The sequence below is a fragment of the Pantherophis guttatus genome, chromosome 3, assembly GCF_059756535.1.
Source record: "Pantherophis guttatus breed Tessera chromosome 3, ASM5975653v1, whole genome shotgun sequence".
Classification (NCBI taxonomy): Eukaryota; Metazoa; Chordata; class Lepidosauria; order Squamata; family Colubridae; genus Pantherophis; species Pantherophis guttatus.
In genome coordinates this window covers 183,047,087-183,072,745 of record NC_142065.1, presented here as the reverse complement: position 1 = coordinate 183,072,745, position 25,659 = coordinate 183,047,087, and the positions used below count along the sequence as shown (strand labels likewise).

General features: G+C 41.7%; 1 protein-coding gene across 2 annotated transcripts in view; it reads left to right on the top strand.

The window, feature by feature from the left end:
* TPD52 (tumor protein D52) overlaps positions 1 to 20,164 on the top strand; it is a 69,472-nt gene extending 49,308 nt beyond the window's left edge. For both annotated transcript variants that reach the window (XM_087890726.1, XM_034430019.3), the window contains one exon: positions 19,882 to 20,164. In XM_087890726.1, the coding sequence (XP_087746852.1) occupies positions 19,882 to 20,032 (151 nt within the window). In that variant the 3' untranslated portion in view covers positions 20,033 to 20,164. The remainder of the gene's footprint in view (positions 1 to 19,881) is intronic.
* The last annotated feature ends 5,495 nt before the right edge of the window (positions 20,165 to 25,659 follow it).

The window sequence follows — 25,659 nt, the reverse complement described above, 5'->3', positions numbered from 1 at the left end:
ATGTGGCAAAGAACAATCTCATAGCAAAGCCCTAGGCCAGAAAAATCCTGAGCCGAAATAGCTGAAATCAATAAACTTTCTTTGAATAACTGTATATTCTTTTCTTTCCAGGACCAGTTTGTCCTCATCTTTCTTTTTTACTCTAAGGAGCTTATTCTGAGCAAGCAATACAGAATTTATTGTTCTCTTTTTGCTAGAAGACTGATCTTTTTGCAAGCAAAGGCAATTTGTAATGAACTGATAATGATAATTTAACAGCCTTAACCAATTGCCCGTGATCTGCAATTTAAGGCTGGCTATTCCTTTTGCATCCTTGACCTCAGGAGTTTATTATTTACTTGAACAATTGCCAGGAGCCCAATAGCGAGGTTTCTGAATGAGCCTAGTTAACTTTGGAAGTTCTAATACATATTTCAACTTAATTTCATTACAGCCTGTAGTGGGCAGATAGAAGCAAAGATCAACAAATTAAAGAGAAATGCAATCTGTTAAAATGTGGGGTATAAATGATAAATGCCTTTTTCCTGATATTTTCAGTTCTTTCCAACCAGATTGTGGACCCTCAAATTTTGGATACAGCTTTCAAAATCTTTCTCAGAACTGGACTGTAAGAACTTCCCTAGTTTTAATGCAATCTTTCTTTCTTTCTTTCTTTCTTTCTTTCTTTCTTTCTTTCTTTCTTTCTTTCTTTCTTTCTTTCTTTCCTTCCTTCCTTCCTTCCTTCCTTCCTTCCTTCCTTCCTTCCTTCCTTCCTTCTTTCTTTTTTCTTTCTTTCTCTTTCTCCTTCCTTCCTTCCTTCCTTCCTTCCTTCCTTCCTTCCTTCCTTCCTTCCTTCCTTCTCCTCTTCTACATTCTATATAGCTTACAGTATTACAAACTGTACCCCGCCATCAGAACATAAATATTTATATAGTAGTAGTGCTTCAAAAACCTATTCTTTTCACTATTTTTCAAAATAAAGTTGTGGAGCCTTACCTAAGTGACTGGTATAACTCAAAAAGTCTACCTAACCATTGTTCTCCTGAGGTATAGCAGTCATGTGGGCTCCTTTTAGATGCATTGTGTAGGATGTGTAGATTGTAGTTAAAGTTACTGAAGACAACACTATTGAAGTACACGTGAAAAACAGATGTGTATTTTGTTTGGTTTGCATTTATAAAATAATCTTTTTGCTAAAGGCTAATAAATATCCAGAAGGGACGCTGTGGCTCGGTGGCTAAGATGCTGAGCTTGTTGGTTGAAAGGTCGGCAGTTCAGCGGTTTGAATCCCTAGTGCCACGTCACTTGGTGAGCTCCTGTTACTTGTCCCAGCTTCTGCCAACCTAGCAGTTCGAAAGCATGTAAAAAATGCAAGTAGAAATAGGGACCACCTTTGGTGGGAAGGTAACAGCGTTCCATGCGCCTTTGGCGTTTAGTAATGCTGGCTACATGACCACGGAGATGTCTTCGGACAGCGTTGGCTCTTCGGCTTTGAAATGGAGATGAGCACCGCCCCCTAGAGTCAGGAACGACTAGCACATATGTGCGAGGGGAACCTTTACCTTTAATAAATACCCAAATAGCAAAAAAAAAAAAAAAGTATAAACATTAATAAAATACATTATAAAACAGTTCTGTACTTTCTCTTTATAGGTTACAGTATTTAGCATGCATTTATAAATTAGTGCTCAAGTCCTATAAAATCATGATAATCTGTATATTTTGGTTGGCTTTTCCCATTAAACTTCTTTGAATTGTTGGATGTACCCTCTGTTTTCAAAATATATCTTATCATTAGAATTAGACTGTATACTTTTTTCCATCTTGGTTCTTCTACTATTTAGAAATGAGTTTTCTTAATTTCTCTTGCAATTGTTTAACAAAAAAATTAATCCAGATTAATTCAATGTAAAAATAATTTCAGATTAACAATAGCAGTAGAAGTTAAATTTAATACAAACTATTAAATAGACAAATGAATAATCTGAAGAAATATATTAGGAGCCATGGTGGCGCAGTGGTTAGAATGCAGTATTGCAAGCTAACTCTACCCACAGCCAATAATTCGATCCTAACCTGCTCAAGGTTGACTCAGCCTTCCGTCCTTCCAAAGTCGATAAAATGAGGACCCAGATTGGTGGGAACAATATGCTGACTCTGTAAACCACTTAGAAGGGGCCATGAAAGCACTATGAAGCAGTATATACTATTGCTATTGCTATAAAGAAATATGAATACATGTGGTTGAATGCTAGGCGTTGAAATTTTAAAATACATGTCAGTGAATAGGAAAGGAATGAAGGAATTCTTTCTCATTGGGCTTTTTGATGGACTATTGTGCATGAGAGGACTTTAAAAAGTTGGGCTGCTATGATTCTGAACACACAGATGTTCCTTTTGGCATTCATACAGTACTAGTCTGTATAGGGATTTTACAGGCATAGAATGTGAGCTTCTTTGTTAAAGACAAAGTGTTGCCTGTGGTGGGAACTGTTACACTGATGGGAATGTAGTATAATGTATTGTTTTAGTTTTATGTCCCTTTTCCCTCCCCCACTCCATTCCTTGTAGACAGTAGATTTGCTTTGTGGGCAGTGAATTGTTTCAGCCAAGCCTGGCTAATAACATAACCTTCTAGCACATAGGAGAGGTACTTCACATGGTAGATAGTCACATGGCTTGTTTCAGGTCTGCATGTAAATGTAGATTTTTAAGCTCAGGACTTAACAACTTGGAAAATGAAATTAAATATGTTCTTGAAAAATACTGTAACATATTTAGGGGGAATTTTTTTTCCCAAAAGAAACAGCTACCACAATACAAATTAAAAAGATTAAACCAACGTAATATAATAGCACACATCAGAAAAAGCTAAAGGCAGTCTTAAATAGCAATAGCAATGGCACTTATATTTATATATTACTTCACAATGCTTTTCAACACTCTCTGAGTGGTTTACAGAGTCAGCATATTGCCTTCAACAATCTGGGGCCTCACTTTACTGACCTTGGAAGGATGGAAGGCTGAGTCAACTTTGAACCAGTCAGGATCGAACTTCTGTTGATCCTGTCGACAGAAGTTAGCTTGCACCACCTCACAGCAATGACCATAATGTATCTCTAGGTCAGGGGTGTCAAACTCGATTTCATTGAGGGCTGCATCAGAGTTGTTTTTGACCTCGGGGGGCCAGGGTGGGTATGGGCAGGGCCAGCTCGATGTCACTCATATCGGGGGCACTTGTGGCAGCCTGAGCGCTCTGCCAGCAAAAATGGGCTCTTGAGCTCCGTTTTCAGCTGCAATGAACTCCTGTAACCCTCTGCCAATGAAAATAGAGCTTGGGAAGGCCATACACTGCCCTCCCGAGCTCTGTTTTCACTGGCAGAGGCACCACAGGCCAGTCCTTTGCTGGTTCCAGGGTGGCCCTGTGGGCCAGATCTAAGCACCCCACAGGTTGGATCCAGCCCCCGGGCCTTGCGTTTGACACCCCTGCTCTAGGTGATCTTTTCTGAGAAAGACATTCTAAATGAAACTTTCTCTTATAGCCACTTGCCAAATCTTGGAGGGGGGGGGGTCAGCATCTTGGAACTTAATCTTAGTCTCAGACTATAATTGCAGTTTCCATGCAGATTGTTGTGGTCTGCCGGCGGCCGGTGGAGCCGGCAGCAGAGTTGGACAGTGAGGAGGTTGGTGAGAAACAAGGGCCAGTCCTGGAGTCTGGGGAAGGCTCAGACGAGGGCTCTGCATCGGAGGCAGAGAAAGGGCCATCTGGGAGGTATGTGCTGCCTCTGGAGCCTCCAGAGTCGGACCTCAGCAAGGCAGAGGAACAGGGGGAGCCTGTTCCCAGTGCGTGCATGCGCAGAGCTGCCAGAAGGCAAGAACAGTTAAAACAAAAGAAACAACTTGGGAGTAGGTTTGGAGATGGTTGGCCCCTCCCATAAGACTTAAAGGAGGAGCAATGTCACATGGGCCTTTGCAGGAAGCAACATTGTTAATTCTGTTCAGTTTAAAGTCTGAAGCTCTGTTTGATTCTGGACTCCGTGAGGCTTTGCCAATTAGGTCTTTGGCAGCGTGTCAAGGGAGATAAAGGTGGGTGCTTATCAGCCTTATCCCAAAGGACTCTTTACAACTATTTGGAACTCATCTGTGAATGAACAGAATTCATAGCTGTTGCAATAAAAGAGGTTTTGGGGACTACTGATGTGTTTTACTAACTCAGGAAGCCTAGGTCAGAACACAGATAGATCTAGAGGGGTAATCTGATCTATTAAAAGGGAGTATCTCCTTTGAGTTGATTGTATAATCTCTTTAAAGAGAAAAAGATAGTTGCAAAAAAAGTACTCAGAAAACATAAATGGTTAGGATTAAAAGTGACAATTAATGCATAATTTTGGTGGAAATAGTAATGGTTATAGAAGAGGATAAAAAGGATTAAACAAGGAGCTTCCTGCAGAGTGGATTGATAATGCACATGATGAAGTTATTAGGGAAGTTAAGGAAAAGAATGCTGGAGGGAGTATTTAAAGATTTTTGTGAGAATATCTGTGATAATCTGAAGAGTGGAATTCAAATGAATCCTATGAATAGTAGGCCCTCAAAAGTATGGATGAAAAGGAAGCCATAAATATTATGAAGTGCTGAAAATGGTTAAGGCTGCAGGCACAGATGATATAAAAGAAATGTTAAAATGTAGATATGATTTGCTTATAAAATGGTTATGCAATTCATTGAATCTGTGTAGAGAGTGATCCATGCATGCAAGTTGGAAAATCACTGTTATATATAGAGTAATGTAGCAAGAGTGCAAAAACTTCAAGTAAATAAATTGTTAAGCAAGCATGCCCCTGAGGTTTTTTCCCCCGCAGGAAAGTGTTTATAAAGGCACTAAAGGAGATAATGAATAAAATGTATGAATGTGAGAACACTCATATATCTTGATTGTATCTTCACAAGGTATGATTAAGTGAATGGCTTGGATTATGGAATGTGTTGTGTCAATATGGAAGGTAAAGTAAGTTTTTGAATGCAATAAGAATGATGTATAATGGACGTAAAAATGTGTCAGAATATATGGAAAGCTGGGTAAATAGGTCTAGTAGAGCAAGATTGTGTGAACTCCCCTCACTTGTTCCATGTGTTTATGGATAAGTGTACAAAATGTATTGTGATCTGTTGCAAGTAATGCATCTTCATCAAAATAGATGAAAACAGATGAATATAAGAGCGTGCTTCTGCCCACTTTGTTGCATGGAAGTGAGGTTGGATACATCAGGAGAAAAATTAGTTGAAAAATAGAAATGGTTTGTTTGAGAAATGTTCATTTCTCTTAGAAAAGATGGATACAAAATAGGACTTAGAAAGTTCTGCCTTCCTTCAATCATCTATTAGTGATTCATTGCTTTCTCCTTGCTATAGAGAAATGCCTTCTTTAGTTCACCTTAATCCTATTTGTTGTGGTTACATTTAGTATATCTCACAAGCCTCTGCTCAGTCTGAGCTTTATGCTTTTCTACTGTCTTATATCTTTCTTTGTTATGCATCTATTTTCATTTCCCATACATATCCCTTTTTTCTTCAGCATATTAGAGACCTCTGCATGTATTTACACTGGCTTCCAGATTTTTCCTACTTTTCTTTCTTGTGGGGTTTACAATGACTAGTTTGCATGACTACAAAATAAATGTTTTCGTGTGATGGATATGTTTCTCAATGTACAATTTTTGATTTGAATATCTCATACTTCTGTGTAGATTTATTGGGAATGGTATGGATGTGATTTGCCATTGCTTTTTCCTATGGTTTATTTCAAATTCTTAGTTAAACCTCTATCCATTATATTCTGTGGTGATTTTCCATCTATATACACTGCTCAAAAAAATAAAGGGAACACAAGCAGAAGACATCCGAGATCTGAATGAATGAAATAGCCTTATTAAATACTTTGTTCGTTACATACAGTAGTTTTGTGTTCCCTTTAGTTGTTTGAGCAGTGTATAAACTACCGTATGTAAAGAACAAAGTATTTAATAAGGCTATTTCATTCATTCAGATCTCGGATGTCTTCTGCTTGTGTTCCCTTTATTTTTTTGAGCAGTATAGTTACAAGCCCAGTCTTGCCTTTTAAAAGAGACAAAATTAGCCTCAACTCCCAAAAGTCATTTAGGAGTCATAATACATGTTAAAACCCCATTTATAAACCCCAACATATTGTGAAATGTTGAAAATACCACCCTGCTAAATTCATTGTGATCCCTGAAAAATGGTTAATCAAGGAAGGCTTCACGTGGCATTTTGGTTTCCTTGTGGATGTTTTCCTATTTCTTACTTGTGGGACAGCCAGCAATAAATGTCCTTCTTTGAATGTCACCTTCTGTGTTTGAGTCTCAGCAAAGTGGAAGCAATGTGAGTCGAAAACAAATTCTTGATTCAAACCTAGGAGACAACAAAAATAAAAATGCTGAAATACCGTTAGGTACTTCCAGTATCTGGAAAGTATTCCTGACTTCTCTTGCAAACTGAGCCTTTAAGAGCATGAATATGGCTCTAAACCTGAATGACTAAAGGAAATTGAGCTGTATCTTTCATAGAACTGCTTGTCATCATTATGTTCCCTTGTGTGAGACCTGATTCTGTTGAATTTCAAGTGCAAAGGAAGCTTACGAACAAATCCATTCATTAACTGAAATTTCAGCTTTACAAGAAGCCTTAAAGTGCAGTGAAAGTATTGACTTCTTTTGTCAGTTCTGTATATAACAGCATATTATCCTCCCCCAGTCCCTCCACCTCCACACACTGAGAACCACATCAGTAGGTGGGGTTGGGTGTGTTTTGTTTTGTTTTTTGCTGCTTCTTCAGAATGGGACATCTATTAACAGGCAAGTCACCAAATAGGCTAATTGAAGTATTAGTTAATTAAAAAGAAAATTATCAAATTAGTCTTGGAAGGGCATCCTAACCACTCAGGTTAATGCTTTATTACATATTAAATATCATAAATATATTGCTAATTTTCAGCAGTTTTTGGATTAAAAGATGCTATTAAATACTAAGGTGTTACAAATGCTTTTGTGTGGTACGGGTTCCGTCATGCCTGACCATTAAAATTGCTCTGTGTAACTGATGAAGCTCAAATCTAACTATATAAAAGCTTGCCGCTATCTGTTCTTTTCACACAGAAACATTTTGCTTTATTTTATTGGAAATAGACCTGTTTCTAAGTTAGGGAAGGGCTGCACATTGTTGTACTGGCATAACATGCTAGGAAACATGAATTCAGCTTTTAACTTTCCCTCTGCGCAGAATATAATTGAATACAGGTAGTCCTTGACTTACAACAGTTCACTTAGTGACTGTTCGAAGTTACACCACTGAAAAAAGTGATTTAAGACCATCCCTAAGGACCATGGGAAACTATGCTGCTGATAGAATCTGGAATCTCTCTCCCTCTCTATACATATATATATATATATTCGTGTGTGTGTGTGTGTGTATAAATAATCTAGTTTTATATAGTCCCTTTGGCTATACAATATTGCAGTGTAAAATGTTACCGGAAATGTTGGAAGATAGTTTAATACATTAGGATTCTCATACCTAGCTGAACCCTGAATAGATTGAGCTAAATAATAAATAATGAGGAATAATAAATAAAACTGCTGTGGATGGCAGGTGGTTTTAACAGATGGCTTAACCTGCAGGTTTGGCCATCTGTCAAAACTACTTCTGGGCTTTGGTCTCTCCCCCACCCCACCCCACCCCTTTGTCACAGGTTTAGCTGACTTAGAAGTCCCTGAGATTGTGCGTCCATGTTGTCTGGACAAGTCAAGTGCTAACTTGACGAAACAAGTGGAGGAAAGCAGGATTCATTCTGATAGCTCTCTAGCTTTTCATGTGCAGCTCTTCAGTGTTCCTGTTTCTTGCTTCCTTAAAGATGTGCTCAAAGATTGAAATGTGCTTAGTTACTTTTTTGTTAAGTAATGACTCCTTCCAAATACTTTTCTACTAGTGCCAAATGTAAAAGGGCCTCTGGTAGCTGTGGTCTTGGAAAAAGTGCCGTCTTTCCCACTTGATTCTACCGGTATTACCTGTCTTCATATACACTAATATGCTGCTGTAATACTGCCATTGGGCAGTAACTATTGTAGCAAATTTGCTTTTTAAAAATGTGGAAGGTCTTTTCTGTTCTTTAGTTGCCTAGATGATGCAGAATGATTGGTGGCTCTGCTCCATTAGGAAAAAATGCATCTCCAGAGGAAGCAGGTGATGGGCTTAAAGACCCTGCTGCAAGAGAGAGGTCTAAGCTTATCTAATCAGCTTTCAATTCACACATCTCCCTTTGCACTTTGCTGTTGGCTGTTCACTATTAGTTCTCAGTTCTCCTGAGGGATCACTTGAGTTGCTGGCTCAAACAGTACAAGCTCATAGCACTGCACCTATAAAGCCCAGAACCTTAACAGTGAAATACTGGACATATAGAACCCAGAACCTTAAAACATTCAGTACATGTTTGGTACTGCAGTGAACCAATTATTCTGTTCCTACCCCTACAGGTTGTGTGCAGAGAATTTCCAGTTGGTGGTGGCATTGAGCAAGGATACCCTAGCAGTTTTGAAGGCAACTCTTCTTCACTTGGCAAAAGTCTAGGTGGTGATATAGGAATGAAAGTCTCAGGAATAGGACAGCTGGCAGGGCTGCTGCAATTCTATTCTCCAGTGCCCCTCCTCTTCAGGTTCACCCTGCAGTGCTCACAGCATCACCATTACTGTTGCCTTCTGACAAGAGACTAGGCCACCTGTCCTCCCAGTGTGCTCCAAATTGGCATTGTGCTGCCTCCCTCAACAATAGCTCACTTGCCGAAGCACTGCTCTGCTCCCTTCCTAAAATGTGGAAGAAATGCTGTTGTTAAAACTTGCTCTGAATTTTACTGCCTCCTTTCCTTGGACCAGCTTCCTTGGTCAGGCAAAGGCAAGGCAGTTGGTTAGCACTTTTAGCTTTGTACGCAAGACCTCCCCCCTCCCCCATTTGCAACCCCATCAAAGTGACCATCTGTAGTCCCCTAAGGGGAAGGAGTTGCAACCTCTGTTTGAGAACCTCTATTTTGGAAGACAAAATTATAGAAGAGGTCAATAAGCGTGATAGAATACTTTCATATATTAAAGAAAAATATTACCCCAAATAAATAAGTTTGGGGAATGGCATGTTTAGAGATGTAAAAAATGTCATCTAAGAATTTAAGTAAAAACTTATTTCATGAACTGAGAATGGATTTACATGTGGGAAGGGTTTATTTTACCAATTTGAATTGGGACTCCATAATGAAGGTTGGATTTTGTGATTGACAATAACAGCAAATCTAATTTGTTTAGCCACTAATAATTGATTTTCTGACACGTTAATGGCATGGTACATTAATTTTAAATCACTTCACATGGTAGGAGTGAAGGAGTATTCCTGTGTGAATGTATGTTTGAGGGACCCCTGATTATTTGCAAGGATTGTGTTGTTCAGTGTGATACCCCAAGAGGATATCTTCATTTCAGTGTGCTTTGTATTTATTGTGTCAAAGACATGAATTCCTCTTTCTTGGGATGAGAGCAGTTACTGGAGTGAATTGGCACATGCTAAGGAATGTCTTGGGGCAGGGGTAAATGTCAAGAAACCTGTCCAAAGGAAAAGCTTTTAAATTACCTCTTCATGCAGAAATGCAAAATCAAATTTAATTGCTCTCTTCCTGTCCTGTTCAGACAAGCAGACTCCTTTTGGTACATAGTAAAAAAGAGTCATAATGGTAAGAGCTGGGATTTGTTTAGCTCTAGTAATCAGGGGAAAAAATAGAAATAAGTATGAAAGAACAAAAAATGCAGCTGGGATGGGAGGTGGGGACTGAACTTTTAACATTCTGGCATAGGCATGTGTGGTATCTGCCAAATCAGGTTTAAAGATGAAATATCACATTCTTTGGTAACTATTTGGGAATTTCTGGGTTCCAAATGGTGACAGTGACCAAACCAAGCATTTTCCTACTCGACGTTCAGACACTCCTCATACTGGGATACGATCACTCCTATTTGCTCAGCTGAGTGTCAATCAAATCCCTCTGGAGCTGCATCCTCCTCACTTCCTGCTTCCTCCTCAGACTTTTTCACTCAGCCTTTGCAATAGCATCGAGTGTCTGTTCTCTTGATTACATTTCGTTCTGAATTGAGTTATTTCCTTTCTGAATTGGCTAAATATTTTTTATTTGCTGTTTAAAAGAGCTGCGCTTCGTTTCCCTTCGTTTGGAGAAGGTTTAAGCGCGTAGCGGCGGTTCGGGGCTCCGGCCACCGCTTGCGGCTTGGCTTGGCTGGCGCTTTATTTCTAACGTTTTTCCCGCCATTGCCGCCATTTTGCTGCCAGTCACCTTGCGAGGCTCCGGTTTGCCTTAGTGACCACTTGATCGAGCAGCTTGAGTCCCTGCCGGCTGGCATACTCATCAGCTGCCTTTGAAAATTGTGACTGCTTTTGGCTGCAGCTTCAGTCCGGCCGCAGGCGCTGTGTTTCGCCTGGCTTAGGACTTTTGGAATTTTCCCTCGCGGGCCGCCATTTTGAGCCCTGACCATCGGCACAGTTTTTGGAGCTCCGTGGCCATAGCGACCTGGGCTTTGGTTTCCAGGGTCGCTAGGTTGCTGGCAGGTGGGGACGCTGTCCTGATCGTACCTGCAATTCACAACGGCCTGCAGAGGGGTGCCTGAAAGTTCAGGGAAGTACACATTGTTTAAATTAATTTACATTCTTATTTAAAAAAAAAAAAGGGGGGGGGGCTGTTGCTTTGTTATATTGATAAACTGGTTGTGATTGTTCATATTTATTGCATTTATTACAATTAAAGATATCAAAAAAAAATATTACTGATTATAATAATAACAGAGCATATAGATATATATATTACAATTTATATTGCTAATATTCCATCATATATATAGAATTGATAAGTTCTATTTACAATTAATTAATTAATAATTCATTGGGGTGATTGATCATGGAGGACAGGGAGGAAGGTGTCCTTTCTTCTGATATGGACAGGAGTCCCTCCCCCTCCCCAGTACCTTCCCCTAAACAGCTCAGGGGGAAGAAATCTAAGGCCAGGCAGGCAAAGTCCTCCAAATCTGCCACAGCAGATAAAGATGCCCAAAGGAGGCATAAGGCATTAGAAAAGCAGTTTGCTAAGGCTAGGCAACGGGCCCAGGACCCTGGTCAAGGACCAATTCCTGAAGGCTTGAGCCATGAGGTGACCTGTGAGCCCTCGGCCTCTCATAATGTAGAATTGTTGGCCAGTGGTCTGAGGGAGGATGGCCCATCAACTTCTCAGGAGGCTCCAATGTCTGCGACTAATCAGTCAAGGGCCAGTGTTAGGTCCCGTTCCTCTAGTTTTGCAAGCCATTTTTCTCAAGCTTCTAGGCCAGGCCCTGAAGCTACCTTTACACCCACTGCAGCCGGCCTCCGCCCTGAAGCGGGCCCAGGGTTCCCTCAGCCTGTGGATTTTCAGTCCTTTTTTACTCAGGCCATGTCCCATATGTATCAAATGGGGTTGCAACAAGCCACTGGTGCCTTCCCTGCTCCTACGTGCCCTGCCACTTCGGCCTTTTCCATGCATCCCCCTGGTGCTCAACATCAGCAGAGGTCTGTTGACTGTAGCCTTGTGCCTGAATCAGCCCGGGAGGACGATTTCCTGGAAGATTTTGAGATGTCGGAGGATGAAGAAGAGATTCAGGACAAGCCGGCATTTCCCGGTCTATTTAAGCCTTCCTTGTTTCGCTCTCTCCTACGCAAGGCAAAAGCTGCCACTAATATGGATTCCACACCTCTTCAGGGCTCCTCTTCTTCTAATCCATCTGGTCCCAACAGTAACCTGTTCAATCTACCTCAACCTGATGAGGACTTTGTTCCATGTCCAGATCTTTTCTGCCAGGTTGTTCAAAAGCCTTGGGACCGCCCCGCCTCGTTGTCGGGTCCGAATTCATTTGATCGAAAACTCTATGCCTCGGCCCCTGCGCTGGATGCCCTCCTGCAGTTACCTTCAATTGATGATCCGGTGGCGAGTCTTACATCGTCTTCCATCCTGGTAGGTGAGGCTGGGGATGGTCTCAAGTTTGAGGACAAACGAGCCGAGATGGGGTTTCGCAAAACACACCAAGCGGCGGCTTGGGCCATTCGTGCTGCAACCTCCTCATCATTCTTTAATCGGGCATCGCTGGTGTGGTTACGTCAATTGAAGGACAGGCTTCCCCCTGAGGACGCACGATTACAGCAGGACCTGGCCAAACTGGTCGCAGCTGCTGAATATTCGGCTGACGCGTCCTTAGACGCAGCTAAGTTTGCTTCCAGGGCCTTAGCTTCGACTGTATCTTCAAGACGTCTCTTGTGGCTCCGTAACTGGAGAGCTGACGCCAAGTCCAAATGGCGCTTGACTGCTGCCCCTTACAAGGGCCCTGCCTTATTTGGCTCATCCCTGGACTCGGTGCTGGTCGAGAATAGGGATAAGAAGAAGGTGTTACCCACGTCCTTCCGACGTCAGGACAGGCGCTATGTTCCTTATAATCGACAGCCTTTTCGACAAGACCACGGCGCCGGGGGCGCCTCTTATTACAGATCTTCGCAGTCCCAGTACCAGTCAACTTCGGACAGGGCGCCCTTTCGTGACCGCGGTCGCCGACAATCCAACTTCAGGCGACCTTTCAGACAGTCAGCGGGCCGTTTTTCCAGGCGCGGTAAGTGACTCACCGCCTCTGGTCCCAATCGGGGGCAGGCTCCAGGCATTCTCTCACCTGTGGCCATCTACCACCTCGGATGCCTGGATTGTCCAAACTGTCACCGAAGGGTTACGTTTGGAATTCACCACCATGCCACAGGACTTTTACCTTCAATGCCCTTGGCCACTTCAGCCGGAGAAGCGGTCTCTTCTGTTGCTCGAAATTCACCATCTCTTGCAAATCCAGGCCATAGAACAGGTTCCATTGCATCAACTCAAGACCGGCTTTTATTCAACACTATTCCTGGTACCGAAATCCTCGGGCGATTGGAGAGGCATTTTGAACCTTCGACGTCTCAATCAACACATCTTGTACCGTCGGTTCAAGATGCATTCCCTCAAGTCTCTGCTGGGTTGCATTCGTCCGGGAGATCTGATGCAATCTGTAGATCTAAAGGAAGCGTACCTGCACGTCCCTATTCATCAGTCGCACAGGAAGTTCCTCCGGTTTGCGTTTGGGGACCACCATTTTCAATATCGGGCGATGCCTTTCGGCCTTTCGTCCGCTCCGAGGACGTTTACAAAGTTGCTAGCGGCAGTAGCGGCGTCGCTCAGAAAGGTTCCTGTTCATCTGGCGTGCTACCTCGACGATATTTTGATCCTGTCGTCTTCTCCCGAACAGGCGACCCAGGACCGGGAGCTAGTACTTCAGTCCCTTCAAAACCACGGGTTCACTTTGAACCTTGCCAAAAGCCATCTTGTTCCCACATCGAGTATCCTACATCTCGGAGCAACAATAGATTCGACACTGTGTGTGGTCTCCCTATCTCCCGACAGACAAGCCAGCATTCGGGAACTGACATCTCAAGTCTTACTACACCGGACTGTGACCTTACTGTCTCTCTCCCAGCTTCTGGGGAAGTTGATATCTTGCATAGACATTGTTCCGTGGGCGCGTTTCCATCTTCGTCGCCTCCAATGGTTCCTCCTCCCTTACCAGAGACAAGGTCGAGCGGAGTCTCTTCTCAAGGTAAAGGTTCCAGCTCCAGTTCGCCTTTCCCTGAGGTGGTGGCTGTCTCCAGCCCTCAACAAGGGTTCTCCCTTTCTCGAACCAGCTCGGATGGTGTTGACTACAGATGCAAGTCTGCGAGGCTGGGGGGCTCACCTCGACCGTCAGCTAGCCCAGGGTGCCTGGTCATTGGCGGAAAAGCTGCACAACATAAATTGGCTAGAGCTCAGAGCGGTCCGACTCGCCCTGATACACTTCAAACGCCTGGTATATCGCCAGGACCTTCTGATTCTAACGGACAATGTGGCCACCAAGGCCCATATCAACAAACAAGGGGGGACCCGCTCCTGGACACTAATGCAGGAGGCGGAGCGTCTTCTGTCATGGGCGGAGCTCCACCTCTCGTCAATAAAAGCCGAACACATCTCGGGGACTCTCAATCGAGAGGCAGATTGGCTCAGCAGAGACCAAATAGATCACGCCGAGTGGAAGTTGGACCCCAGCTTGTTCCAGGACCTGTCCAGGAGGTTCGGCCTTCCCCTAGTGGACCTGTTTGCGACGGCTCAGAACACCCAATTGCCGAGATTCTTCTCCCGCTATCCATGTCCAGCAGCGGAGGGGCTGGATGCTCTTCGGAGTCAGTGGCCCCGGGGCCTTCTTTATGCCTTCCCTCCCCTTCCTGTCATCTCCAAGGTAGTGCGGAAGGTCATTCACGAACGGGCGAACCTTCTACTAGTAGCACCATATTGGCCCCGTCGAGAGTGGTTCGCCGATCTCAAGAACTTATCAGTCGAACCACCGTGGAGGATTCCACCAGACAAGATAGTACTAACTCAAGGAGCCATCCGTCATCCGGAACCAGAATGGCTTCAATTAGCCGTGTCGCATTTGAGCGCATAAAGCTCATTAAGGACAATTTGTCTGACGATGTTATCTCCATCATTCAGGCAGCTCGAAGGCCATCAACAATTCGTATTTATAATGCCTCATGGACTGCCTTCACGAGATGGTGCGGAGATCATCACGTAGACCCCACAACTGCTTCTGTTCCGGACATTTTGTGTTTTCTGCATGCGGGGTTCTCCAAGGGCTTGGCCCCCGCGACTCTACGCCGACAGGTGGCGGCTCTAGCCACTGTCCTGTCAGGAGAATCTCGTGTTCCTCTGTCTCAGGACCCCAGGATCCGTTCCTTCCTCCAAGGGGTCTCAAACTTGCGGCCTCCACCGATTCATCGCTACCCCACTTGGGACCTTACCTTGGTGTTGCAGGCCTTGACGGGTCCACCGTTCGAACCCATCGCTTCGTCCAGTCTACGCTATTTGTCTTTAAAGATGGCCTTTTTGTTAGCAATAACTTCGGCGCGCAGAGTATCCGAAATTGCGGCCTTGTCCATGAGAAGTGATCTCTGCATCTTCTATCCTGACCGGGTTGTTCTACGCCTCGACCCGGCTTTTGTTCCCAAAGTGAATACTCGTTTTCATCGAGCCCAAGAACTTGTCTTGCCTAACTTTTGCCCGAACCCGCGTCATCCTGCTGAGAAGCGGTGGCATACTCTAGATGTGAGACGGGCATTGAGAAGATATCTTAAAAGGACTGCCCCTTTTCGAAAGACTGAGGCTCTGTTGGTATCCTTCCTTCCCTCTTCCCTGGGTCAGAAGGTTTCTTCAACCACAGTAGGGAGGTGGCTCAAAGCCTGTATTTCTAAGGCATATGACTTAAGAGAGGCCCCTGTCCCGGGTGGTATATTGCCCCATTCTACCCGTAGCGCCGCAACCTCTGCGGCTTGGGCTACCCAGGCTTCGGTAGATGATATTTGCCGGGCGGCCACATGGTCTTCCCTTTCATCCTTTGTAAGTCACTATAGGCTGGATAAGTTTGCTTCTGCAGATGCTGCCTTTGGCAGAAGGGTATTACAGGCTGTAATCTCTCCACAAGGCCAGTCTACGGCTTAATTCCCTCCCTTTTCCTTCTAACTTGGGTATATCCCAGTATGAGGAGTGTCTGAACGTCGAGTAGGAAAATGGTCGTTGCTTACCTGAACGACCCTTTTGTACTCGACGTTCAGACACTCCGTCCCTCCCTTTCTTGGCCGTGCCTGGCTTTGGTGGAGGTCTGCTTTTTCTCCCTCTGTAGCTGTCTGCTTCCTGTGTGTCTACCTGATGGAGTTTCTAATGGTCGATTCTGCTGCTATTGAGCCAAGTTGTCTTCGTGAAAAGTCTGAGGAGGAAGCAGGAAGTGAGGAGGATGCAGCTCCAGAGGGATTTGATTGACACTCAGCTGAGCAAATAGGAGTGATCGTATCCCAGTATGAGGAGTGTCTGAACGTCGAGTACAAAAGGGTCGTTCAGGTAAGCAACGACCATTTTAATACCAGAATAATTTCTTTTGTTGATTGTCTCAGCTTTGGTTAAAATTACAATTTGTCTTTTAATTTGATTGTTTGTGTCATCTTCTCTTTCTCTTTACATTAATTAGACCAGGGGTCCTCAAACTTTTTAAATAGGGGGCCAATTCATGGTCCCACAGACTGTTGGGGGGCCGGACCAGCTAGGTGGGCGTGTCTAGGTGGTCATGTGACTGGGTAGGCGTGGCCAATTTAGCAATCCATTAAACAATACACACAAACTTTAATTTGTTATGCTCCTGGGGGTAGAAAGCAGGCTAGTGAAGGGATGTGGATGCCTTGGGGGGGGTGGGGTGAGGGACTTCTGTGTGTGTGTGTGTGTGTGTGTGTGTGTGTTTCTCTCTCTCTCTCCCTCCCTCTCCCTTTCTTTCTCTCTCTGGAGGCCAGGGAGGCCAAAAACGAGTCCGTTTTTGGCCTCCTGAAGCCTCTGCAGATCCCATTTTTGGCCTCGGCCTCCAGAAGGCAGGTGGGGGCTGGTGGATAGGTGGGGCAATGTGGGCAGGACAGCCTCATGGTCCCGCGCAGGCCAGATTAATGACTTCGGTGCCCTGTATCTGGCCTGCGGATCATAGTTTGAGAACCCCTGAATTAGACAGATAAAAATTGCTGAGAAAATTCCCTTCCATGTATATTTTGCCCTAGGAAGGGGCTTGGCCATGACTTCAAGAATTTCCCCACTCTCATTCAAGCAAAAGAAGCCATTACAGCTGAATTCATTTCAGTATTGTTGTTATAAGAAGCAATTCTGTGTGAGTTACAGATGTTTTCTTTTAACTCTAATAATAGGAAGCAAATAGATCTTAAAATGGAGCATTAGACTACTTCAGTGTGCTCATACTTTTTTACAGATACCTCCATCTACGTTGCCTTTGACGATGGTTCTGTGAGAAAAATCAATCGCACAGAAAGTATAATCTGTGCAAATATTTGCTTAAAATTTCTTTTATGAAGGAAGAATGGTATTTATGAAAATAACACTACGGCTTCTGCTTAGATATATTATTATAACAGGCAACTCAATGTATATATATGTATGTATTGATAAAAAATATACTGCACATAACATTTTTTTCAGCAGTTTATTCCATATGCATCAAAATCTCATTTGCTAGGAAAGTGCTAGAAGTAATGTTCATATTGCCGTTTCCCCGAGGGAAAGCTGGATCACTGCCAGAACTTAGCCTGCCAAGGGAAGCATAAGAATTACCATCATCTCTGCTCTGGAAGTATCTGTATTTCTGTTGCCCATTTGCCAGCCCTCTGGCATTATCTAATCCCACAGACTGATAGTTATCTGCTGCCTTTGTTCTCTCTCCCACTGGCTTTCCTCCCATCTTCCCTAGCTAAAGGAATGGGGGGAGGGGAACAGCAGGGTAAACAAGGTAAGACCAGCATCACCAGGGTCTCCTTACCCTCCACAGGTGTTTGTAAGTGCATAAGAGAGTGACCATTTTGGGAAAAGTGGGCAAGGATGGGGTGCAACAGTATCTCTTAGCAAGCCCTAACAAACTTGCCTGGAGGGGGGCTGAACTTTTCATTGTGAAGGCGGGTTGAACTCCCTTGCCTGGATGTCGGAAAGAAAGATCCACTTTTAGTGCAGTCTTCACCATCCATGCTTTGACATTCATGGCCAGTGTGGGGCCAAGTAATACATTGTTATATTCCCCATAGAACTCTCTGCTAGGACTTCCTTGCTAGTCATATGTGAGTGTGCCCCGATGGATGCGTGTGGAGCATCACTTGGCCTGTTTCCTTCCTTCTGCTAAGTTACCTCCCCTGCTTATCCTCAAAGAGATGGTCCCAGTTCCAGCCCCAGACAGGCTACTTTCATATCATGGTGGCCCTTTGCAGTAGATGAAGTTGAGCCAGGATCCCTATGTGATTTACGATTGTGCAAGAATTTTACACCAGCCTCTCATCGCTGCCATGTTGTCGAAGGGATCTGAACCTAGGTCAGGTGAAAGGTTCTTTCTTTCTATGTCTGGAGACAGATGCAACTGTATTGTCTCTGCCGGCTGATTAGATCTGCCTTTTCCTCTCTTCTAACACAGCCAAAGGGAGGATGCTGCAGCATACCAGAGGGAGGGAAGGCCCTTCAGTGATTAGAGGCTTCTAGCTGCAGAAGATACACTGCCAATGCTCCTCAGTCCCTCAGGCCTTCAAAGAGAGATAGTACAGAGTCAGTTTGACACTTGGTTTTCTATGGTATATTGTTAGTACCTTGGCTCATAATCTGGGACGAGTTGGCAAGTTTACTTCCAGGTAGATTGACATCCATGGTTGAGCATTAAGGAATCTAGGCCTCTTGGGAGGGAAAGAAACTGAGTATGAACAACAGTTTTCTGCCCTCCAAATTTATCCAAAGTGCCAGTGATTGCAGACAAGGGTTAGAAACAGAGCAGGGTAGCTGGAATTCTACTTTTAAGAATTTAAACAAGAGAAGTCCAGTGGGACAACTTATGCAAATGAGTATGATTCCAATTACCATATTCATCTCAATAAGTGCAGTCTGCACAAGTGTGTGGGCTGTTACTCCGTATGAGGATGGGAGAGCTATAAAATTCAATTTTTTAGAACAGTTACCTGAAAAACACATATGTTTGAAATTGTCAATCATATTTTAAGTGGATGATTTTAAATCCAGAAAACTCCATAACTTTGCCTAAAATTGATTCATTTGCTTTTAGCGTAGCCTGAACCTACCTATTATGGCCTACTTTATGTGTAAATCAGGCTGTTGTGTATTCAGCAAACCATGGTTTTTACTCTTCTGACTTAGTATAACTCAGGGGTGTCAAACTTGGAACGACGTGGCGGTGTCACGTGACATATTGTGACTTTTTTTCGTTAAACTGGGTGTGGCCATCACGTGATGCATCTGGGCCGCGGGCCGCAAGTTTGACAGCCCTGGTATAACTCATTGTTTCTGACAGCTCTTGAAATAAGGCTAGTTTTATTTTTACATTTTACATTGTGAGAGGGAAAATGACTTATTGTTAAAGTAGAATAGAATAGAAATAGAAATAGAAATAAAAATAGAATAGAATAGAATAGAACAGATCTGAACAGAATAGAACAAAACAGAATTCTGGAACACACAAGGAATTTGTCTTGGTCATATGCTCTTAGTGTACATAAAAGAAAAGATAAGTTCATCAAGAATCATAAGGTACAACACTTAATGATAGTCATAGGGTACAAATAAGCAATCAGGAAACAATATCAATATAAATCGTAAGGATACAAGCAACAAAATTACAGTCATACAGTCATGTGGAAGGAAATGGGTGGTGGGAACAATGAGAAGATTAATAGTAGTGAAGCCTTAGTAAATAGTTTGACAGTGTTGAGGGAATTATTTGTTTAGCAGAGTGATGGCATTTGGTAAAAAACTGTTCTTGTGTCTAGTTGTTCTGGTGTCCAGTGCTCTATAGCATCGTTTTGAGGGTAGGAGTTGAAACAGTTTATGTCCAGGATGTGAGGGGTCTGTAAATATTTTCACAGCCCTCTTTTTGACTCATGCAGTATACAGGTCCTCAGTGGAAGGCAGGTTGGTAGCAATTGTTTTTTCTGCAGTTCTAATTATCCTCTGAAGTCTGTGTCTGTCTTGTTGGGTTGCATCTTGTACTGCATCTTGTTGAAGATTGCAAAGGATATATATGATTAATGGAATTTTGCAACATAGACTCACAACAGTCGAGTTTAAAATGCCACTTCAAAATATATAAGTTTATATGTCATTGCATTTTTTTCTTTTTTCACCAGGAAATATGAAAATGGATCCAAAGTCCGCCTGAAACTTATTGACCTCGAACTCTCTTCCAAATTCTTGGGTGCAACAAATGATACACTCTTATTGGAAGCTGATGCTGTGCTTTTGGGACTAATGGAAGGAAAAGAAAGTAAAAATAAATAATAAATGTTTGTTCTTTTTTAAAAAAATCTCTTGTTGTTAAATACTTATTTGTACAGAATATTCCATTTGAATTAAAATATTGAAATCATTCAATTATTTTGTGGTTAAAATAAAGTTAAATGTAAAGATAAACTTTTGTAGATTATTTATTATTGGCAATAAAATTTATTCTCTTCTTTCAATTTTACATTCATACTAAAAATGAGAAATTTGGTAGATTTTTCCAGATTTCATTATCTTACAATTTACATCAAATTTCGGCAGGTAAAATATATTGGATGACTATAGTCATCATTTATTGAAATCATGATTTTCTAACTCAAGTGAGAGCAAATCTTAGAGATGAGCAAAATCATGCTGATTTTTTTTTTTTTTGCTTAGTCCTACTTCATAATCATTCCTTTTTTAGTTGCTCTTGTTTGGTTTTTTCCTCTCTGTTGGTTGGTTAGCAGATTAGAATATGGAAATCACAAATAAGTCTAATTAAGCCTCAATAAAATATGCTGAGTTGTAGTTTCAACTCTAAAATATTGAATGTAGACCATATCCTCCCCCATTCAATCCCATTTTAGAGGTTCTTAAATTTGCTTTATTGGATCTTTATTATAATAAAATTAATTTGCCCAACCCATCCCTCCACATTTCTGACTAGTGATTTCATTGTGGTTAGGATTAGGCAGAAATGAATCGCTTTTTAAAATTGTACATTTAAATATCAAACAAAACATCAGAAGAATGTTAATGGCTTTATATTTTTAAAGAATAGTAAAATTTGAAACTTGTTTTTAACGGAGGGATGAGCTTGCTTACTTTTATATAATTCCTTTAATCTTCTTCAAGGATGCTGGCATAATCCATTTATTTTGCTTGTTTGGCCTCTTTTATTCACTTCCAAGACAATGTTTTATTTCGGTCAACATCATTCTGTATTTTCCATGCCTCTTTAACTATTCCTTACTCTGTTTGAAAACCTTTTTCACAAGCATTTTTCTCCCTCCCTCCTTGTCTCTCTCTCTCCCTTTCTCTCTCTAGATCATGCTGTCAAACTCGCAACATCACATTATCATCATGTGACGAATCATGACTTTTTTCCCCTTCGCTAAACCGGGGGTGGGCTTGGCCAGCACGTGACACATCCAGCCCACGGGCCATGAGTTTGACACCCTTGTGATAGATAGATAGATAGATAGATAGATAGATAGATAGATAGATAGATAGATAGATAGAGGATAGATTATTCACTCCTATGGTACTCTAATAATGATCTTCTTATTCTAGTCCAAGCAGCTTTCACATCCTTTTCTTATATCCACTTTCTATTCATTCTGTTGGGAAATTATCTTCAGAATATGTTTTCCTAAGACTTGTTTGTCATCTTCCTTTATTTCACTCCAGTTTCTCTATCTTTCATTTCTTTTTTTCTTGTCCATTTCCTCCCAATCTTGACACCACCAAAATAGATTGCTGTCCTCTATCAATGTCTTTTCTAAGATGTAGTGCCTAGAACTGGACTTAATATTCGAGGTACTTTCTGATCTATACAGAACAGAGTGGAACAAGAATCATCTTGAACTTCATACTGTACTTTTGTTGATGCAGTTTAGGGCTGCATTTGCTTTTTTAGTTTAGTTTATACCTTGGTCCATTTCATATGTTCTGCTGACCTATATTCTTCTTAGTTGCATAGTTACACATTTGAGTCTCCTACCCAAAAACCCAGTTTGTATTTCTTCCTCTTAGTATTCATATTTTTAGTTTTCCTAACTTGTCAATATCCTCCTGAACCTTGATATTGTCCCATTTGCTTTCCCTATTATTTTTGTGTCAATCACACATTTAATAATTGCCACCATTGTATGATAGAAGCTCCACAGCTTCTTAAATACATGTTTAAAAAGGGGCAGGGCTATGATCCAATTATTATGCCCACATCTTTACTTTTTATATTCCCTTGAGAATATCTCTGTGTTGAAGAAAATATGGCCTAGACTAGAGTTGTGTAGCATGCCACACAAAAAACAAAGCAAAAACCAGAAAGTCCAGTTGCCTCTTGAAAAAGCACCTTTGGGACACTCAGAAACATTGACATACATTTGTTAAGTATAGTTGCTCATCAAAGCTCTGTATTTCTCTTCAGATGACATCTGCAAGTTCATTCAAAATCTTAGGGATTCCAAGTGCGGAAACATATCCGTATGATTTATGGAGATCATGGTATACATATTTGAATATAAATGTAAATAAATCAATAAGTGTTTATTGTTTATTTTGTATATCTCTCTTCTCTGCCTTGTTTCCATGGTAAGAAAACCTAGCAGGAAAAAAATATAAGCCTGAGCAGCCCTATCTACTTTTGAGTGGGAAGTTTGTGTCTCTCCATCTTGTACCAGACAAAGCAAGCTGCCTGCTTTGGGGCAAAAGAAACAGGAGCTGTGAAAGAGCAACGGCTGCCTGGAATCGCTTTCTGCTGTGCCCTTTGGCCTTTGGTCTGCAGCTTCCCTGCACACGTTGGATCACAGGGGAGCTGAAGTTTCATTTACCGACTGAGCAACTTTGGAAAAAAAAGAAAGCCCTGTTCCCAATTAGTGTTGCAAGTTGCCCAGATCAATGGTGGGTTAAACTGAGCTGCCCACTCAAGTGGGGGGCGTAGCGTGCAATGAAAGGAGAGGAAAGAGCTGGTGTGTGTGCGTGCATGTGCATGGGTGGGGGGGGGAATGCGTGCATCTCTTTCAAGAGCACTGGATTCTTTCAAGCGAGCTGCATTCTTGTGTGAAAAACAACTGCCACAATACTTAAGTTGTAACCTTCTCACCCCTGACGGCATGGGAAAGTGTACTCTTCAGCTGTTAGCGGGAAGAGAGGCCGCCGTAGTCATGAGAAATTTGGATAAAAAATGCAGCTTCGAGCTTGCCTTCCTCTTTTGCACATGTCATCTTGCCTATCAAACAGCTTAATTGGAAATTTAGTTGTGCTTTTCATTAAGAGCCTTGAAAATTCAAGGGCCAATAATTTCTCGAGGGCTTTTATTTGGAAGTGGGGGCATTAATGTATTTGTTAGGAACATATTTATAGTAGAATGCAGAAGAATGCAACAGACAAACAGAAATCAGTGGGTGCATTGACCACTGATTTATTCTTGTTCTGTTTTCAGTTGCAAGGTTTAATTCATTTTCAGTAATTGATTTTTTTCTACCTTATGTTTCACTTAATGATAATTGAAAATGGATTTAACAACTAATTATTAGAAAAATATCTATAAAATTATTGTATAAAATAGTAGATATAAAATAGGATTTTTCTTGGAACTCTTTTGCAAATTACCTTTAGAAAATAAAGTATTCACTCCTTTTTCAGGATTTGGGAGGGGCGGGCTAGCTGGCTCACAAAAAAAAAAAAGCTTGATGAAATTACTCAAATGTAAAAATGCTGCGACACAACACTGGAGCTTTACTTTTTAATTTCAATCCATTCTATATTGAATATACATGGAAAGGATGAGGGTGGGAGATTAAAGCCACTATCCCAATCATTTCCAAGGGCAAAAGCTTCCAGGAAGGCCTCTGGCTTAGCCCTGCACCTGTTTCCAGCTCATTATTCTTAGGACTTTTTCTAGATCAAGGGTCTACAGCTGTTGCCGGCATGTTGAGCTGTCCTCTCTGCTGCTTCATTGCCCTGTTAGAGAGGGTCATGGAACTTTAAGCCATCGTGAAAAGAACTCCTGTGCCACCATCTTGGGATCCTTCTCTCATGTGAACCTAACAGCTCACATGGAAGTTATTCTAAATTTTACAAATAGCACAGATGGATGGGTGGGTGGGTGGGTGGGTAGGGAAGATGCCTAAGCAGCACCTATCCCAGGAAGTTGCATTTCTCAGCATTTTAACGTAAAATAGAAAGCTGAAGGGTGCTCAGGGTACCTCCAGATATAGGATCTGTATACGACCAGTTCCAATTCATTACTTTGAAGTGATAAATCAGTGAACAATAGCCATAATTATAGAACAGCTGTGGAAATACTGATTAGACAAAAGTGGATAACCCTGGCAGTGCTGTAAATCCCATGGCTATGTAATTGTGGTGTGAGTTACATATTGAATTTCCCTGGAAGGGAAATTAGTTCCCCATCCACTCATCCATCCAAATTTACCTTTAGACAGTTGTTTTAAGATTTGCAGAAAGTGTGTTAATGGGAGTTGAGGTTCTTTTTTCTATTATTCCTTTGGGGAGAAAATTCCCTTAAATTCAAGTCCATGTTTCTTTTATGTATGTTTTATTAGATAATAGATAATTAGATAATAAGGATATAATAAGGATATAAGTGATCCAGGTTTGAAAGGGAAACAACTCAGACTTGTCAGTACTTCCTTTCATCAAATGCATCTTTTGAGGAGACCTTTGACTGCTGGGTACAACGAAAAGAAAATGACCCCTTTTGAAGGGCTTCTTGGAGGGGTAGCATGCAAACCAGATGTGATCCAAATCATTTTTTTTCCTTTTGAATCCAGATTGCTCCACAGTCCTAGAAGGCAGTAATTAATAATCATCCTGGAGTTTAGTTTCATCAGCGCCTAACCTATGCTGTCAATAGTGAATCGGTTATTTATTAGTGGTTTGATTAATAAAGAAGTAGTCTCAAAAGCATTTTTGTAAATTCAGAGCTTTTATAGCATAATGTACATATTTATGAGAAGTAAATCCTAATGCATTCTATAATCCATTTCACTGTTACAGAATAACCTGCTTCTACTCAGAACTGTCCCACTGTATATGTGTGGGTATGGGTGTGTACATACACACATACACATACAGTGTACTTTGGTATTCAACTATCAAAACTCATTGAATTTGGTACTTGATGCATTTTGACACAAAAATGTCCCGGTACTTGTTTGTTTGGTACTTAACTCACTAAGATAGGAAGAAAGGAACGGACAGAAAGTCAGCCATGCCAGGAAGGTCACTAACATAGAAAAGGGTGAGACAGGAAGTCCTTCCCAGAAACAGGATCATGTGATAAGTCATGTAGTTTGTTTGGTAATCTTTTAGTACTCATCACGCCTCCTAGAACCAATGAACAAGTACACTGAGGTACCATATATATATACTGATAAATAATACTTATACTGATAAATAATCAGTATTGTGGCCTAGTGGTGAAGACGCTTGCCTCCCACTTGGAAGATTGAGAGTTCAATCCTAGGTAGTGGCAGATGTTTCTCTTGAGCAAAGAAAAAATATCTGTGAACTCCAGGTATGCATCAGGAGAGGCATCCATCCAGTAAATGCTCAGCTCCATGCAGTCACCCTAACTCTACCCCCAAAAAGGACCACAGGATCATAAAAGGATTTTTTTTTAGTTTAATGGAAATACTGCAATCTGTGAGAAATCCTCTGCATGTTTTACATGATAAAAGTCATTAAATATATATTTAAGATTATATATAAAAGCCAGTATATAAAGTAATAAACTTAGAGATGGCCTTACATTCCAGTTTCAATGTAAATCCTACATTAATTTTGAATAAACCTCTGATTTAAAATGAACTTCCTTCTATTTTTCCTTCACACATATATTCTATATTCTGCTAGCAACAATCCCCACCCCCAATCATGATGAGCTGTGTGTC